This window comes from Grus americana, chromosome 1 (genome assembly GCF_028858705.1).
Source record: "Grus americana isolate bGruAme1 chromosome 1, bGruAme1.mat, whole genome shotgun sequence".
Classification (NCBI taxonomy): Eukaryota; Metazoa; Chordata; class Aves; order Gruiformes; family Gruidae; genus Grus; species Grus americana.
In genome coordinates, this window is record NC_072852.1 from 89,011,892 (window position 1) to 89,025,654 (window position 13,763).

Below are 13,763 nucleotides of genomic sequence, written 5' to 3' on the forward strand. Positions count from 1 at the left end.
CCTTCAATTTGTCAATATATTCTAGGCAATGCTTACAATATTGTCCAGCTCCCAGCATGATTACAGGAAAGCTGACAGTAAGGCAGGTTTTTTTCTCTGATATGTGATTTAAAAAGTTGTCTGTCTCGAGATGCTGAACAGAATCAAATCTTAATTCTGATTCCTATATTATACAGTAAAGCCCTTACCACTTCTTGATTTGTTTCATCCTTTTCTAAAAACCTGTAAACCTAGCCTTTTACACATAAAATTTATCTTTTTTCTTGTGTTATGATTCAGAATATAAATCTATTTCATGCTATGTGTCCTTTAAGATTATATATTTTTAATAATATTAACAAAAAGAAGTCTGATCTGTAGAATATGGTTTAGCCTTAGGTCCTATCCTATGGCTATTTTGATACTCTATGTATTCACCTTCCCTGTTAATAGCTGCCCATATATTTAGTGATAAATACTGATTTTACAGGTCTATACCTGCCTACATCACTCATTTTACCTTTTTGGAGTATTACCAGTATTACAATTTTCCACTTGAAATTTTTTTTTATGTATTCCTACATTCCTAGTTTCTCAAACATCACTGTTAATGGTGGTGTAAGTTATTTCAGCTAAATCACTCTGTACACTGAAATCTGCACAATCTGTATTGAATCTCCCAATGATTTTTCAACATTTACTTTATCGGGAGCTATTAGCAGTTTTCCAAGTTCCTCACTCATTTATAATGTGGAAGACATATTTATTCCCCTGACTTTTGCCTTGGGGAACAGTGCTACATTGGCTAATACATGCATATGATTCCTAGTGACAGAAATTAAGTTCAGCTGCATTATGCAAGGATGTGATTCAACTTTAATTTCTATCTCTAAAAAGACACTCAAAGTAATGAGGCATGGCTACAAGGCTTTTTCAGTGATCTTACATGAGAAACTTCCCATGAGAGCAAAACTAGAAAGGACTCCTTGAGACTGAGAATATTTAAAGACATAAAAAGATATAAAGATATAAAAATCTTTGTGTGAACCACACATTCCAACCCAAATGCCAGCAGAAATCCCCTTTACATGGATATTTAAGAGGGCATGATCTGCCCCAAACATTTTCAGGTTATGCAAGATGTTGAATTTTCATTTTAGGATTTTTGAGGTGAAATTTCTGCTCTCACTTACTACTTAACAGTTACTTAACAGTTGGCTGAGGTAAGTCTCAAGGAGAGGACTGAGACACAAATGACTGATTCTGATCTGACTTCTCAGAAGTTCAAAGACACCATAAAATATACATGTTAAACCGTCTTATCACTGTTGTGGCAAGGAATCTGTACATCAAATAAAGAATATAGACTAGCGCATGCATTGGGTCTTATAGGCAGAGATAATCATCACTGACAACCAGTTATAATGGCTCAAGTGTGTCAAAAGTTCTGGAGCCTTTTCATAACAAAATATTACACACATGGTGTGTAATGACTGGCAAAATGTGTCTACGTGAAATAAATGAATAATAAACAAGCAAAATGCTGAGAGCTGCCAACAGAACTGTATGGGTTAATAGGTGGGTTTTAGAAAGCCTTTTTAGACGAAGCCTCCAAGGTTATTGTGTTATCTCATGAATCAGTTGGTAAAATGTTTTGCCAATGAATGTAAGGAAGTTTAAAGCTGTTGGCTTTCGCCTACCGTACCAAGATCAGTCTTAAGATCTGTTGGCAGACTTAACTTTCTTGATCCTTTGACTGAAACAACAGAAAAAGGAGAAAGGCAGTTGTTAATAAGTAAGAAAGAAAAAAGGAGCGAGGGAAAACAACATGCCATCTTCTGGTTAATACCATGTCGCAATTTTTTTTTAATCAGCATATAAAGGCAGAATTATGGTTTAAATATTTTCATGTACACCATTCAGCAAAATAAACGTAACTGAACAAAGCAGCACTGGAAAAAACATTGCTCCAGCTCTCAAGAAGTGAATGGTGCTTTACACAGCTTTGGCTGCGTGCTGCAATATCTTACCTTGTGATGACAGGAATGATAAAAAAAAAAAGAGAGATTAAGGCAAATATTGCAAATGCTGGTTATGCAGCATATCAGAAATATTTAAACACCTGGAAACCAATTTAATAAGAAATGCAATGAAATTGTGAGTTCTGATGACATCATACCTCAAGATACCATTTGAAAAAGAGAGGGCATATTGTACAGGTAATGGAGAAAGAGCACACTATTGTAACATTATGGAAAGGAAGACATTGCACAGAAACGAAATACAGCAGCTTCAGGATATAATGTGGTGTTATCTAGACATCAAAATATTGCACTCAATTTACTGAAGATTTAATTGTCTGTTGTGTTCCAATTATGCAACAAAACTATGATTTTGCTTCTGTTCAAAAATGTTTTCATTTCCTTACACATGAGCACATTTTTAAACAATGAACACCAGAGAACTGAAATGAAGCATGTCTTGTAGCAGTCAAAACAGCGTTAAATTTATTAAAAGAATGCCTTAAGAAATCTTTTATTAATTATTCAGAAGACTTAATTTCCAGTATGGTTCTTTCATTTTGCATTCAGTATTTTTTTCACATTGTTTTCTGGCTTTTACCCCTTACCTATACTGTCTGTTACTAGAAATGAACAATGAAGTATTTGTCAGCTAACTATTACACTTCTAAAGAAAGTCCCACATGGTAAGTATTACAGTGACAGGAACACTGGGACATATGAATATAAGGAACAAGTCCTTTGTAATTCCTATTTAATAAGCTTTTAGGTCAGAAGGATGCCCCGAACAGCCACTCACCATTTCAAGTCACAGAGCCCCTAAAAAGAAATTCTGTTGAATTTTTTGCAAAGTGTCATAAACTACAAAGCCTGCAATGTGGCAGAAGGAAATGTCAGCTGGCACCTATGATAGATGTTTTTGTTTCTTTCTTCAGGGAAGAGTAGGGGAGCCCTTCAGGCTCTTGAGCAACATTTTGGTATCTGTAGAACCAGCATAGCCCTCCCAGTAACCCATTTCTAGCTGTTACTTTAACTGGATGCTTTGGGACAAGGCAAAGAAATCTCTTCAGATCAACCCAACATCAAAATATACATCACTAACACTACTACATGAAAATTCTCTAATTTGGATACCAAATGTTAGCCTCCTACACCCATTTTAGGTACTCACACAAAGGGCAGCCTGATTTTCAGAACAGCCTTTTAAAAACATTCCATTTATCTGGGCAGCTCTCATACACTCTTTCAGACTGTGAATGGAGGATACTGCTCTAGAAAATCAGTGCTTTGCTATACAGAAAGAAGCATCACTTGTGACACAACCTTCTTTAAAGGAAAGGACATCTGGCCCAACCAGCCCTCTGAAAAAGAATAACCAATTCCTAACGAAGACTTTGGGACACTTTACTAACAGACTGGGATCTAGATGAGGATATTTCAGAGCTATAAAACCTAGCTGCATTTAACACTAAGGACCTTCATTAGTGCTGTCATCATGGAGGCTTTGAGCTTTGCAAAGTGGTAGTTTAACCTCTTCTATTTCTATGCTACAGGTGTTTCTGTATAACAGGAATACCACAGCTGTTCCCAAATTGTGGTATATATGTCTGAACTGCAAGACAGCAGAAATAGCTCCCAACTGTTTGTGTGCAGGCTCATACAGGACATGCAAAGTATGCACTTTCTGCTTCCTCTGAAGGACTCTAAACAGGCTTGATTTGGGAGCTGCCACAGCTGCTCACAGACAAAATAGGCATACCATACTGAAGGCTGCAATCTAACACAATTGCGTGATGCCGAAGAGACTGAGGATCGGAAAGAAGAGGAGTATACAGTTGATGAGTTAGTTTATGGGTACAGGGATAGAGTAGGGGAGATGGTGAGTAGGGGGCTAAAAGACAAAGGAGACACACAGCATAAGAAAATGAAAGTGGTGCAGTTGAGGAAGACAGGAGTTACTCCTACCACCATCTCCACCTCCAAATTTGGAAATTTTTGGCGTAGGACATGATAGTGCTAGGACACAGCATGGACCACTGTCAATAGACCACATATTTGAGCGTAAAAACAAAAGGAGCAACTGGTTGCTTTCATGTTTTACTGTGATTAGAGCTCTGCGTATAACTTTTTTTGAGGTAAAACCTAAGATTTTACTACTAAACTGATCAGAATGTGGATATTATTATGTAACCTATTTTTAGTACCTAAATCATGTATATTTTACTATCTCTACATTTATTATAAAGGAGGATCATGCACGTAAACCTATCTTGCTGAGAAAGAGTTTTTGCAAACCAGTTTAAGAATGAAGTAGAGTATAAAGGTTCAAGAAGCTAGCAGAGTTGTTTGCTACTATCATTCATTTGCATTCATGCTGTAGGCAGCCAGCAGAAATTGTGATGCTACAAAAGGCAAGATAGCCCCTGCCCAAAAGAGCTTAATGTGTAAACAGTCAAGTTATCCAACTGCAGGATGAGAAAGAGGCACAGAGTTAATAGGTACAGTCTAGCAGCTAGCTAAGCTCAGCACCCAGGTCTCCTGACCAGACAACATCCTATCTTATAGTCACATGGTTCCTACCAGTCTTTCAATGAAAACGCCAAGGCACAACCACCAAACAAATGTGCTCCTGCAGGTATGACATTCGGTGTTTTCCTCAGCTGTTACAGCAGGACTGTGGTCAGAGAATTTAATATTATTAAAAATGAAGGGGACTTCATACAGCTCTTTTCCTATTAGGCAGCTTCTGCCTGCGTAATACTTTGGAATATTAGTCCCAGTCTCCCTCTGCTAAAATACGGATTTAAGAGCCTAATATTTAGATACCCACTTGGACAAGGTACACAGTAAGGTCCTGGAGGTTTGGCTGCTGGGGCTCAGACCCGGTGTAGAGACAGCCCTCTTCCTCTGGTGGCCTCAGGCAGAATGCCCCAGGCAACCCTTACCCATGGGAGCTGCTTTCGAGCTGAACCTAACTCTCCCTCTTGCCCTGAGCTAGACCTCCTGCTGCATTGCTGCCATTCCCATGCCTGGCCAGGGCCCTGCCGATCTGGACCTGGACTCACAGACTGACATCTTCCTCTGTCCCTGCCTGGTGATCACCAGGCTGTGTTTGGCCCTGGTCACCCTCCCCAGAGCTGTGCTGCTCCCCTGCTTAGGTCCTGTCTTCCTGGTCCATAAGAGCTGCTGGCCCCTCCTGTTGGTGAGCTTGGACCCATTGAACCATGAGCCATGTACCATGGGCTGCATGGGGGCTACCCCCACCGCTTCCCCTGAGCCAAACACCATGGCCCAAACCCAGATCCCCATTTCCTCCCCTCTGCCAGCTCATACTGCTCTCTGTTCCTTCTTAATCCCTACATACACACCCCTTCTCAAGATCTGAAGCAAGCATAAATTCACCTGATCAGAAACCCCCTCACAGATTGGAAAATGTGATAAAATGCAACTTGTATTCACAGTGCAGGAGCTAACCTCTCTTTAATGATTAATTTGCCTTCTGACTAGTAAACATTCTTTTTAATTTAATATAAATAAGTAGAAATGGTTATGCTGGCAGTGTGATCAATAATGAAGTTTCAAAATAAATTACATTGTTTCACACACACAACATTGCTTGCTTGTTTTCCATAAGAATATAATTTTCAAACTGAGTCAAATATCTTCAACTACTTTACAGTTACCCATGAGTTAAAAAAGGAGCGACTGTTAGAAACTTAATAATATTCTTCTTGAAACAAAGCTATTTAAAAACATTTCACGTAGGAAAGTGGGAGCTTGGCATGGCACAGGCCTAATCCCAGCGGATTTAACTTGTGGGATGAATCAGGATAGCAGCACTTGGAAATCACAGTACGTACACAAACTTGTAATCTTGCCATTAGGGACCTGTTCCAAAGCTCATGGGAATCAATTGTGGAAATCTTTACATAGCCTTCTCTAAACTCTATAGTCTTAAAAGCATTTTGGATGCGAGCCTCCAATATGAAGTGATTTCTTAAGGAAAACACACAAATGCACTTTCATTTTAGAACACACATTTGAGAAGTCACTCTCCTATACGTGGACTGATGAAATTCTTTCCTTCTGGTCTCTGAAAGAAGTCTAAACTGTCCATTGCATCTTATGAAACCAGGTTAAATGACCTCTCAAAGATGCATTTTCTTGTGCTCAGGGTATTCTCAACTATATCCTTCAATATGAAGCTATAGCAGCAAGGGACATATATATTATATAATTACGTATATTATATTCCTAAGAGCCCCTGAATAAATTTTCCTAATCAGATGATAAAAATAAAGGTAAACTTTACTGGAATGGGTTCTGTTCTGTAATACATTATATAGTAATTGACTCTAGCATTAGATATAGCAGCATTTACTTTATGAGTGCTTACAAGGCCTCAGTTTTTTATTTCATTTTAGAGCTATTGAGCTCTCACATACCATTGTTGAGTGAATGTAATACAAAAGTACTTTTGACTTCCAAATCACAAGTAACAGTCAAAATGCAGTTTGACTTTCTCCACTGAAAGAACATGGCATGCATGAGTAAGAATAAGATATTCTGATGGTATTGAAAATTCCTGTTCTCTACTGCTCTTCGTATGATCTGAGGGGGTTTTTTAAAGCCAATTAAATACCATAATATGGCATGCTGCATCACTGGTCTCATGAAACATGCTTTATATAGATAGGTGTTTTGTTTTTTTATTTTTAAAGTTTTTTGTTGCACAATTTTTATCAATGTTATTCCATATACATTGCTATATCTCAAATACATTTTATTTACAGTGGAAATTGCCACCACTCACATATTCACAAATAAGCAGAATCTTTCAAATGGTTTTATTAACTTTTTCTCTTCCTGTACTGTATTGGAAATGCATCACTATAGTATTTAAATATTAATTTAAAATAAGATACCAGTGGTTAAGGAAGATTATTCCTCTCCTCTGCCTACCATTCTTAAAATGCAAGGTTGGTATTTCTTGACTTGCTGCTACTGCGTGGCACTGAATTTCAGAGAAATTTTCATCAAATGGTTTAATTTCATGTTCTAGTCTGAAAGGAGTGCAGAACAGGAATCTGATTTTTCACTTACATTGTCTGCAAAGCCATGCTTTAGTAAATAATACGGGAGGAGCACCTGAAAACAGAGTCTTGTGAAACAAGTTTAAAATATTGCTTAATAGAAGAAGTTGAATTTGTAGTGAATTAGAAACCAGCCCTGCATGTAAAATAAGGAGTATTCTTCAGCAGTGAGCCTCTTGCTCAGTGCTCCAACACCCAGTGATAGAACACAAACATCTAATTTTGATTTGAGACAGGGGAGAAGAGAAACAACAAAGCTGAATTACTGTGTTGACCTAGGCTGGCTCCACAGAAGCTTAGAGGTTAAAACATTGACAAGCAGTAGGATGTTACAGGCAAAATACATTTTTCAGGGAAAACAAGATGGTTCAGGCAGGCTAAGTAATGTTCAGGATCAGACCAAGAGATGTGGAGCCAGGAGATTTTTCAAGTTCTCCAAGAAGAGTTTATCAACACTGTTCTTATTGGCCTGGTTGAAACTGAAATCTAAGTTACTAATAGCTCTCAGCTGTAAAACTGATTGTGTCTACATTGGCAATTAGTGTGCTGGAGGGCTTCTTCCTAGGCATTGTCTTGAAGTCTCAAAGTATGTATGTTAGCACATCAATGTTGTTCCTCAAATCATTCCCCTTCTGATGGAACTGAGGATGAAGTTGTTTACCAGTGTGTCACCATGTGTGTAGCACTAATGTCCTCCTGTAGCCTGCAGTTTGTGTCTGCATTGTGCATGCTCAGGGCCAGTAACTGGCATGAACTTCACTGCCAGGTGAAGAATTGATGTGGATGTGGTCTGGCAACCATAATGAATTGCAACAAATCAAACACTCTTCCTTCTGTCTTTGCAACCTCATCAGTTGGTGATGTAGTCATACCCAGTAGGACCTTCACTGGGCAGCAACTTAAATCACTTGACTCAGCAGCCAAGTGTTCTTTCTGTTTCTGCTAAATTTCTGAAGGATAAAGTCTTGGCCTATCTTCAGCAGAGGTATGTGCTCACTGGTTTTACAAACACAGACACCATGTACTCTGCAGGGTACAGCAGACTTCCATTACGGAGCTTGTGTGCCATGAACTTTAAACAGATCGAAGGCAAGACTGGAAGTAGAGGACCCTGCCTGATGAATCCGTAACTATGCAGATCAATCAGTTGTGTTCTATGAGAAAGAAGTGTTAGCCAGTGCAAACGCTGATGTAGCTGGGCAGCCATGCTGATAGACACAAGGTAGTTCTGCTCCTATGTTCTTGGAGGTCACAATCTTGAGGTCAGTCACTCCAGAGGACTGGACTGCATATTGCCCAGTTTTAGAGCAGGTGTGCCAAAGCAAAATTATTTTAATTTTCCATTAATTAAAAAATAAATTAGTATCGGTCACAATAAAAGTAACTTCTATTTTAAACAGCAGTTAATTCTAATAATAGTTACTGCCTACAAAATTGCACCTGATTTCATATTTTAAAGATTCAAATATAGCTTGGAAAACAACATGGAAGGGCTAAAATAGGAAACATTAATAAATATGCCATGTTTTCCCTGCTGAACGATCTCCAAACAGAAAAGCAGAATAAAAATTTGAGCAAATTATCTTAAATTCATCTAAAAGAGATATTTTTGATCAATAGCAGAATGAAAAATCGAAGCTAACTGCAGAAAAAGTAAGGTGCTATAGGAATCACTCATCATTATAAAACTAAGCATATGTTTACCAAGTTAGCGAGCTCTTAGTTTTCAGTAAAAAGAAAAGGAGAGTTTGTAGTTTGTTTCTGGAGAAAAGATTGAAAAGATGAATCCCAGTGAGCCACACAATAAATAAATTATACTGAGTTATCAAATGTTCTATTTTAAAGCCTATATCATGCATTTCTGAGGCCCAGCTCAAGAGTTTGAACTCCTAGCATTATACCAATATTATGAGAACCTATTTCACTTTACTATGTCTACAGAATTTGGGTTGCAAATAGTACAAGGAAATACATATTTCAAAACAGCTATTTTGTTTTAGTTCTTGATGTGTCAGGAAAACACTTTTATTAGTTTCAGCTTTTTGTAAATTCCTAATTAGTGGCCTCCATTCAAGATTAATGTGTCCTGTTATAATAAAGTAAAATATGTGACATAGGAACAGAGGATTTGAATAGCATATTTGTGGGAATTTGTTACCATAACTAAGGAGGAAAAAAAAAAAAAGGAAAAGTGTCTATCAATACTTACCAAACTACAAGGTAAAGAAGTTTGATATGCATACCACAAGCAAAATGAATGTGTTACAGCTACACCTGTTATTTCCCATCACATTTAAAAGCCAGCTACTAGAAAATAGCTCTAAGCAACGATCTTTAAGACACTGAACTCACATTAAAGAGATCAATGCAGACTTGGCACTTGCAGAAAAAGTCTCTAGGAATGAGATGAACTCCACCTTCTGAAGGACTATGGGTAAAATGGGAAACATTTATACATTTTTAAATGGCCAAGATTTCACTGCTGGGTCAAAGTGTGGTTGAGAAGTGAGTATTTTTATTTGAGGTTATGCTTCCATTGTTTATTATGTAACTTAGGCACTAGTGGGTTCTAATGGTGAAAATCTACCACCTCCATATTGCTGTTTTTCAAATAATTTCTCTATGTGCACTTATGCATAATATACATATAAAATTATAAGGACTCCCTACTGAAAAAAAAAGGGGGTCAGAAAGCCTTTTAAGAAAACAGAGAATCAAGCCTCTAACAGGAGGATATAGGAATATACCTGCACAATGTTGTTAATTCAAATGTTTTCATACTCTTCACCTCAAGATGCACCACGTACATTTAATTTTTCTTTAAGTAAACAGACTTAGGATTCCATTGTGCTGTGTAATAAGCACTTCTCCAGTAACAACTTCTCTTTGGAACTGTAACTATACACTTCACTTCTTAGAGATTAATGAAACACAGTGATGCATGACATGAATGGCTTATACAGACTACAGGAAGAGAAGCCAATCACCTTTACCTGAAGTGGGAGACTTGCAACGCTCTAGCTCCAGGGAAACTGGACTGTCACTGAGTTCAGTCAGGCCTGAAAAAAGGGAGTTAAAAAGTTAAATTACAATCTAACAGGGCATGCTTGAACTTTCTTGGTTAATGATATTCTGCACTTAAAAGTCAATTTGGAGAAAGGAATGGTGTGAAATGTGAGGGAAATATTTATTTCAGATAAGTGCAGTTATCAGGCTGTCACTGCAGGAAATTTAGGTCTGGTTTAAAAATCACACCTCTTGTTAACTCAGATTTGTTTTCTGAGTGCCTCAGGGTAGACAAAGAGTGACTGTACCTAACGAGAGAAAACAAGTAAATATAGTTTAAAATTTAGATGTCTGTACTACGAATCAAACTCATTCATCCCTGTCAAACTGATGTGGAAACAACTCTCTGCTTTCAACTGCTGCAGAATGCAGGAAGGAAATCTTAAAACAGGGGGAGAAGAGAGAAAAAAAAAAAGACAGTAATGGTGAAAGAAGAAAGCGAATACAAAAATATCACCACTACTATGCAATATTAAGAACTTTTGTATGAATTCACAAGATACCTCATTTTAAAGGACACAGAGGTAATGACAATGCTGTCAATATAACACAGAATTTTTTGACAAGATGCATTATCTATTGTTTAGAAATATTTGTGAGGAACTCATTTTTAGCAGTCTACCATGGAAGACAGCAACAAGTAAAGTAATCTTAGTTTATACTGCTTAAGCTTGGGCTTGTTTCCATGATCAAACTAAGATCCATCTTTGGCACAAGTTGCACGTACAAGTTTAAACATGCCATTTGGCATGCTCGGGAGAGAAAGCCTGAGCTCATGCTATCCTTTACCATGGGCTAACTGTTGAGCGGGTGAACTGGGCATGGCCATACCTATTCAAACGTACCCTTCGTATGTATCCCATGGTGCCCTACGCCCTATATCAAGGGGTTCACACTTGTTATAAGGAGCTCTGACACTTTACACCATAGGTGACTTGGGCAGATGGCCCAGCACCAGACATCCACCTGCTAGCAACGTGGACTCACAGCACTCAGGCCATAGAGCCTAGTGAACATTAGCCCACATTCAGATGTGCATTACTGTGGTACTGTGTTTACACACACTCTGCTGCTGATGTATCCTGGAAGCCCAACATCCTATCATGACCTTTCAATATGCTTTAATCTGCAACGTGACATGTTTTAATTTTTATGGCTTCTGGACCCTCATCTCTAAAATTCAAATAGACTCTTGTTTTTAAAAAAAATTCTCCTACTACTTGGTCACCAATGCTGTTCTCTTTGTATTAAAACCAGTGGGATCTTAATGTACTGATGTTTTTGTTACAACGTAATTTTGAACTGCTCTGAGAAATGGGGAGAATCCAGAGCCCCAACAACAGAATAAAAAGCTCCTACCACTAATGAAGCTGCACAAGTGCAAGAACAACTCTGAGAGCACTTTAGAAAAACAACAGTATTGATTTGGCTTGTTAAGTCAGAAGTTATGACATATTTGCTCCTGACTTTTAAACAGCAAAAGACCACAATCCAGATACTAATGTTGAAAACCAAAGGGTTTTTTTTTTTTATTTTGAGACACGTACTTGAATCTTTCTTTAATTCAACTTGGAATCTGTGAGAAAATTTTATATTTCAATCGTGAGTCCAGTCACTTTTGAAGCTACAATAACTTCAAGAACTATAATCATTTATGGAGCCTCTCTATGTATAGCTTGCTTACAGCAAATCTTACTTCTACCTGAGTCTGGGGTTTCCGTATGTACCTACAGATTCGGGGCAAAATTATTTTTGCTGCAGAACTGTCTGCAAGGTACAGTGGGAGAGAGTTTGGCACATTTACATAGCATCAGAGGCCTTGGATAAATAGAATGAAATATTAAACTGTTTCTTATGCAAATGCAGTATTGGAGATATTAAAATTTTAACACTATAGTTCTGATGTTGTGATTAATGAAATTCTTCTGAGCCTTTTATAATTACTATTGGTGATAGTTACAATATGAAATGCCAGGTCAGATTTTGCTTCTAAACAGAGGTTTGTTGGTTTAGTTTGGGGTTTTTTTGTGAGTTCACAGAAACAATATTACAGCTTAGTATAAATGATGGTGCCACTGACTTAAGTGGGAAATGCACCAAATTGCACCACTGTCCTGAAAAACCAAGAGCATCCACAGTGAAAATACCACAAACTCTTTATGTTTGGCAACACTTTTACAATTTACAGCAGTAAAGATACATTTCATGTTACGGTATTTAAAAATGGTGAACATGTGAACTACAGTCCTAGACTACTTGTCAAGCAATAAGACCGCATGTTAAGTGTAAGTGACACTATGTGCCCTGCACAAGGGCGTTGTCTTAATCTCAGACACTTAGATTTGCTTAGATACTGCCACTTGCAGATTTTCTCCTGCCAGAAGTCTTGCTTGCTTAGAGATATTATGTGCTCTTCTCATTATGCATTCATGTATCCAAAATCTCTTTTAATCTTACTAAATCCTAAATCCCAAAGATGTTATTGGGCAATCTATTGCAAAATCATCATTCACTGAAAGGAATAAACATACATGTATCAATTTTTATGTGTTACCTTTGATTCCATTAGATGTTGTCTTTTGTTTCCTTTGAGATAAGAAAGTGAGCTCTCAAGTTTTTCTTTGTACTACTGCTAATTTTCTACTGTCATTTCCTTTTTAAGGAAATCAAGCTAAATCTTTTCAATAATTTATCAGGTTTAAGTATTTCCATGCAACTCAGTTTTCCTTAAATGCTTGAGAGACTACAACAGCTACTGAAGTTAGATTACAAAAAATATTTTCACTTTTCAAGTTCTATAGGCCCAATCTACATCCTGAGATATTTCAGCTATTTTTAGCAAAAAAAAAAACCTCCATGCCAGCAAATTTTGAGTCCAGGTAGAGGAAGAAAAATATAGCAGCAAAACTAAAGGCAAATAACTGAGATTGGCAATGTAAACAACCACCTGTGAGAAGATGTACCCATTGACATTATAAAGAAATTGGCTTGGATTTGAATAAATTATAAACATGTGAATATAGTGCAAGACGTAAATATATAACATAAGGCATTAAAGCACTTTTAAGGACATATCCTATGGATACTTTTCAAAGCTTACTGTGATTGCCAGTTCTTCTTTATTAAGGGATCAAAAAATGTACTGTCTAGTGTGAAGTAACAGCTTTTATGAACTCATAATTTAATTTAAAATTATTTTTGAAATTTTAAATTTCTATCCCTATGATTAAACGATTCAGATTGATCATTTACTTAAAAGCACCCAAAGCCATCACATTTTGGTTTATAAATAAATGAATTATAAATAAATTATCATAAATATTCACAAGCCAGTAAGTAAGCCCAGTGTTATCTTAATCCATCAACTTCACACTGAATTACCATATTATGTTTTCTTTATGTCTAAATATGATGCATTCTTTGGAAATGACAGTTGGCTTGGAATATAGACGTCAACTTAAAACTCAAGCTATATTGGCTTCTACTGTGTTGTCAGGTGTGATTTAAAGTGTCAATAACTGATGTGTAATGACTCATAACACACAGTTTTTTGTGTCCTCCTGTCAGACCAAGGTTACTTTTGCTCAAATCCTCTAAAGGGACT

General features: G+C 37.2%; 1 protein-coding gene across 6 annotated transcripts in view; it reads right to left on the reverse strand.

Moving 5' to 3' along the window:
* Nucleotides 1-13,763, reverse strand: part of STXBP5L (syntaxin binding protein 5L) — a 207,096-nt gene that overhangs the window by 37,314 nt on the left and 156,019 nt on the right. For 2 of the 6 annotated variants that reach the window (XM_054813652.1, XM_054813648.1), the window contains one exon: nt 10,087-10,152. The exons of 1 other annotated variant lie outside the window; for it this stretch is intronic. In XM_054813652.1, coding sequence (XP_054669627.1) covers nt 10,087-10,152 — 66 coding nt within the window. Of the gene's footprint in view, nt 1-1,684; nt 1,736-10,080; nt 10,153-13,763 lie in introns of all 6 variants that reach the window. 3 more of the 6 variants (XM_054813650.1, XM_054813647.1, XM_054813649.1) reach the window with 2 other exon arrangements.